At 38.6% G+C, this 6,000-nt stretch overlaps 1 protein-coding gene across 1 annotated transcript in view; it reads left to right on the top strand.

The window, feature by feature from the left end:
• The first annotated feature begins 391 nt into the window (after nucleotides 1-391).
• igf1rb (insulin-like growth factor 1b receptor) overlaps nucleotides 392-6,000 on the top strand; it is a 59,509-nt gene continuing 53,900 nt past the window's right edge. The window contains exon 1 of the mRNA XM_042483876.2: nucleotides 392-1,330. Coding sequence (XP_042339810.2) covers nucleotides 1,240-1,330 — 91 coding nt within the window. The 5' untranslated portion in view covers nucleotides 392-1,239. The remainder of the gene's footprint in view (nucleotides 1,331-6,000) is intronic.

Genomic DNA, 6,000 nt, shown 5'->3' with positions numbered 1-6,000 from the left:
GTGTGTGTGTGTGTGTGTGTGTGTGTGTGTGTGTGTGTGTGTGTGTGTCTGTGTGTGTGATTTTTCTGCATTGGGTAATTTTACTTTTTAATACTCTAAGTACATTTTCCTGATTGTACTTACTTTTACTGAAGTGCCATTTTCAATGCAGGACTCCTCACTTGTAACAGAGTATTTTCACTTGGTGATATTAGTACTTTTACGAAAGTAAAACATCTGAATACTCCTTCCACTCTGTAAAACACACCGAGATTAAACTGACTTTGTGAGTACCAGACCAGTCACTATGGTAACTGCTCTCCTTTAGTCGCTAAACTGCAGTGGGAGCGACGCCCACTTTAACAGACTGGAAGGCGGGGCGGCAGCTCGAGTGATTCATCTTTTGAAACAGAGACGATCTCTGCGCAGGGCGCCGTGTTTACAGCGAATACGGCAGACTGCAGACTGACCGAAGGAGACCGCGTATGTACCTGTGCATTAATCTGTCTAACTGCGCTGCCCGTTCAGCTATCTATCGACGGAGGGCATTAGATAACCAAACGTCTTGACCGAACCGGAGCAATAAGGTCAAATACTCAATTTCCCGTTGATACGAAGGTGAATTACTCCTACCACAACAACGCGGTGTGTGTGTGCATGATGAGCGGCTGAGGAGGAGGAGGAGGAGAAGGAGGCTGCGGTCTGAAACTAGATTTTATCCAGGATATTTCGAAACTAATGTCGCGTCTTTCACACAAGGGAGCTGCATATTGATTCAGTATGTTACTGTATGCCCTAAATAGTCTCTTTCCATCACAATTTTAAGAGGCTTTGACCGGTTTTCTGCCTCCTGAGGATCCTCCAGCAGCGGGACGTTGAACGTTTTTCCTCCAGATATGGAGTGTGAAGATGCGGATTACAGAGGAATCCCCACCGCTAGTTTAACCGCAGTGGTTTCATCACACACATCAATGCGGGGTTGTTTTGGGCAGAAATAGAACAAAACTATGAATACTCATTTTCACAGCAGAGGAATAAATCGGTGATTTTTGGAGCACGACTGGACTCCCGTTAGGAAACGTGAGAAAGCTACCCTGCTAGCCTGTTTGTAGTAGCTATTAGCTCCATTAGCCGGCTAACTGCTAAAAGGTGCTGGCTGGAGGTTTAAAAGCTTTTTAAAAATTCTGAGCAGGTTTTGCCCACGTTTCCACCCCTCAACGTAGTTATTTACAGGATTTGGGAGGATTTACTCATCCAGGAATGAGGTCTCGAACGGAAAGGAGCTGCTTGACCTTGTTTTGGGGTCTGATGCTGGGTCTGTCGTCCTGCCTCCGGCCCGCCACCGCAGAGAGTAAGTAATGCTACTCCACACTACTACACACGGGGAGACATTGTTTTTCCATGCTCCATCGCTGTTCACATGCGGGAAATAAGGTTATCTTTAATTACAGTGAAAACAAAACGCTATACTAACGTTGTATACACTGTGTATATATACAGCACAAAACTGCACGGAGTGGACAATAAAGGCAAACATGGAAAGACAACTGTTATGTTAGAAAATTAGAAATGTGGCATCAGTGAAGTTATGAGGCTATAGGTTAAAACAAGCATTAGGATGCACGGGAATTGTGTTACACAGTGTGGCGTGTGTGTAATTAGAAACTATATTTAAATTTAAATAGGATATTAATTTAATTTAATGTTATTGTGTGAACATAACAGTAGTTAGCTTGCTTCTTGTGAACACTTGGGATATAGATTTTGAAAAAGTCTAGTTGTAATACCATAACTTGGCTTAAAAACAACACCACAGAAAATGAATCCACACAAGTGTGTTGGTAAATACATTACCATGACTCAGCCAACAGAGAAAGTCAGTCAAGCTATATATACACACCACATTGTCAACTCTGAGTCACAATGTGGTGAATTAGAATCAAGCAAAACTGTAAGGTATCTGCGATCTTCACAGAAAACAGCAAACAGAAATAGGATTTTAGAAATAAAAAGGTAGGTAATTGAGTAGAGTTTGGCTTGTCTTACTCTATACCCAAACATGAGATGCAAGCCTATTATTTGCAAACTGACTGCAGACAGTCATTTGCTATGCATCTAGTAAGAATCTTGCTGTAATAGATTAAAGATTCCAACACAAGATAAACAAGTACACATGGAAAATATTTATTTTTTAGACAGTGCTAGTTGCACCAGTGTTTGTCAGTGAGTAGGGCTGCACAATTTATAGAAATATTATCAACATTGCAATATGGCCAAGTGCAATATCCAGATTGCAGGAGCTGCCATTTTTTGATGTTTTGATTTTTTTGAACATACCATTAGACGTGAATCATAGTAGTGCTACTGTGAGGCCCCAGTCTATAAATGCAAAGTAGCATGCTTGTTTTTTTGCAGACCCCAACTAAAATTAATTTATTATCATTTTTAGATATATATATTTCTTTCAGTTAAAATGCAAAAAAAAAAAATACCATTCCCATTAGATTCACAACTCATATCACAGTTGCAGTATCTGTCAAAATAATCACAGTATCTTTTAAACAATTTTTAAATAAGTAATTTTTTTTTCCATATCATGCCGCCCTATCAGTCAGGTGACAATGTGGTGGTTTTTCAGCATGGTTCAGTTCATTTAGTACAAAATGTTAATCATAGAAAAATATAAACGCCATTTCAAGAAAGCAATTAAAGTTTTGGTTGGATTTAGGACAGTATAAAAGCTTTGCCTTTCAGTAATTTTAATTATTCTTTTTTTTTTACTTTCCAAGGTAATGATGAGACAAAGTCGACCTCATCTGAGTGTAATACAACACTGACTCAGTTTTGGGCATTCTTTCCAAAATTTTGATAATACTTCCAATCATTTATTCTGAGTTACTAAACACACCTAGGGATACCTTGACCTTGGAAATATTTTCATGAATACCAGACCGGTCTAGCATCTCCCCAACAGGCAAATTGGTTACCAGTGGTCTGAGGTTATAAGTTTTAGTCAGATTAGAATCCATTAAAAGTAAAACGTACTTCTTTGAAAATTGGTCTGAACTTTGAGAGGCACCAATTTGTACGGCACAGATGGCTTTGTGCAAGAAAAAGGACTTTCTCGTGACTTACTATTTTATGGCAGCATATAGTAAATTCTTCTTTTGGCATATAAACCTTCAAATTTAATGTAATTAAAGTGTCTATATGTATTCAAATTTGCCTTTTATGTGTTGCCATCTGATTTTTTCCCCATGTTTCCAGCTATACTGTAAACTAGGCGTCCTGATTCATCCCATTCATCATGACATGTTGGGGAGGGGTGGGTTGGGGGATTGAACCAGGGTCTGGGTTTTAAAATAGAACAAGCCAAAGTACATTCGCAAGCAAAACAGACTAAGTTCTGTTGATTGGAAAGAGTGAGGAGCTTGTGAACTGTGTGTCATGGGGTTTACTGTTAGCCCCAGTGGTTACGGGACAAACCTGGGAGAAGCAGAGAGGTTCTCCCATCGAAATCCTACATTTATTCTCGCTCTGGTGTGGAGCTGTCTAAAGGTTCCTTGTGTGGCTAAACTCTGAGCATTCCTGCTGATTTTCTGTATCAGTTGGAGCTAAAGGGTTAGTAGGTTTGGGTTAACCAGGTGCAGCTCTGTTGCTGCTAACAAAGCCTTTCACATGAATCAAACAAGTTTAATCTGTCAACAAAGATCTTTTGCCAAAGCTTCCCAGCGCATTTCTTCTCACCTTGCCTCTCATGTGGAAAAGTATTTATGAATACGTTCCCCCCTCGGGCGATCTGTCACTAACAGGATGGAAATGAGGAGTAAACAGACTTGCTGCAGTCTAGTGGCACTGTATGGAGCACCGGCATAAAGGGCCCATTGCTTCCTATTTCTTGTCTTCTGGGACTTCTAGTGGATTTCCTCCGATTGTCTGCGGATAGTCTGCAACCAGCTGGGAAAAGGTTATCAAAAGTAAATATGTGATCTGGAGGCTCATCAAAGCTACAGAGATTGGCTTGTGTACTCAGCTGTTTAAAATGTGTCAGTATGGGGGGGGGGGTTATTAAGCTGCTACACCTGCTATCAGTATTTTCACTTAGCCGAGCACAAGATGTAAATTTTGATCAGTGACTTTTGTTTAGCGTCTTCACTAGCGTGGTCAGGAGCAATTCCCATGAAAGATGGCCATGCTGGCGCTGCAGTGAGGCCACAGAGGGTGAAGCGTCGAGGCTGCGGTGATGTAACGTCACTAGGCAGTGTGTCTTTTTACAGGCCTGGGTGTTGGGATTGTATTAACAGGTATGCAGCTCGCTCAAGGCTGCTGACAGTGTGCACTGACAAGTAGATTATAGAGAAAGACATAACAGCCATACCAGCACACTGCCTGCCTTAAATCACACCAAAGGCATTTCATAATGGCTCACCAGAGGCTCTCACGTCCTCTCTAGAGGAGACTTTAACTCTCAGCAGTTTTGGTCAAAAAACTACAGTTCTTCTCTGTCCCTCTATTTTATGCGAGAGCCAAATTATCCGCATTTAAAATGTCAAATGCAAACAAAGGCAAAACAGCTTCATCGCATTTAAGCTTGGCTACAAACTCCAGTGTGCTTTGAAACTTATGTCACAAGTGGGGTTGAAAGAGGTCAATCTTGGGAAAGTTTTTACTTTGGGTTTATTTGTTGTCTGTAGATTTATTATGCTAAAATATGCTTTTTGGGCAAAGAATTATAGGACAATGTTAAATTTGTTTTTGCCTTTGCACAAAGGGGCCCAACTTTCTTTTCAGGGAAAAGATGTGCGTCTACCTGCCTCTTTTTTGTTGGTGTCCGTTAATACTTTATAAAAGTATTTATATATGTTCTTGAAAATAATCAAGGACTATGGCAAACCCTTTTTACCTTAAATCAAATGGGCTGACAAGTAGCAATTTAGTTTTTTTGGTGGCAATGACATTTCGACATGTCAAAGTGTTATTTTAACACGTTGCAATGTTGTTTAAGATATCTGTAGAACAAATATGGCATGTTAAAAATATATTTTCGCACGTGGAATTACACATTGACGAGTCAAAACTAATTTATAGATTTCTTTAAAACAATTATTTATCAAGGTGATTTCTTTTTCACTAGTAAGAATAATGATTACAGGTATCTACAGTTTAGTTTCTGCTTGTTAAAAAAGGATTGTGAGTGGTGGAAATGTACTTGTTCATTTCAGATTTCAACAAATGAATTTCTGATGTGTCCGACATTCAAATATAACAAGTCACAATGGAATCGTAGATTTTAGAGGTGGGAATCACCGGAAGCCCGCAATACGATGTTATTAACTTATTTTAGCAATACACCGACTTTTAAAACATTTTTTCAACTGTAAATGTGGCCCCCAAAGGAAAGATTTCTCAACATCTGTTATATATAATAAGTTAAAGTTCTAACAATGAAGTTTCTCACTTGCATTGCAGCAAAATCTATCTTGTGCACTAAAAGAGCAACTGATTTAGTAGGCTAAGAAAAGTTTAATTTGTATTTTCAATACTAATAAGTAATATGATAAAAATCTATATATTTTCCCCCACCTTTAGTAGATGTCTGTAATTGTGTTTGAATAGAAGTCAATGGTAAAAGTTGACTATTTGTAATTAAGTTTTGTATATCTGCAATGAACATTTCCACTCATAAGAATTAATTCAAGAATTTACTACTGAGAAATGAATTGTGGATATTTTTAATTAGAATTGCTGGTAGTGAGAATTACATTCTGGATATGTTGGTTTGTAGTTCTAAATAGTCAAAAAGCAATTTGATATTTACAAGTATTTTTACTGCTAGCATTTAAATATCAAAAGGGCTGTCTGTGCAAAGAATGTACCATTTGGAGCAAATATGGGCAGATATGTGAGGTAACACTGAATTATTTATTATGTATAATATAATGTTAGCATGCCACTTTTCTTTTTTCTTTTTACGATATGATTCAACTGCTGGTTTTTAATTTACGAAGCACACTAGCTTCA

Source organism: Plectropomus leopardus, chromosome 1 (assembly GCF_026936395.1).
Source record: "Plectropomus leopardus strain MGB_pleo_1.0 chromosome 1, ASM2693639v1, whole genome shotgun sequence".
NCBI classification, from domain to species: domain Eukaryota; kingdom Metazoa; phylum Chordata; class Actinopteri; order Perciformes; family Serranidae; genus Plectropomus; species Plectropomus leopardus.
Note: the sequence above shows the minus strand (reverse complement) of the source record. Positions and strands in the feature narration are given on the sequence as shown.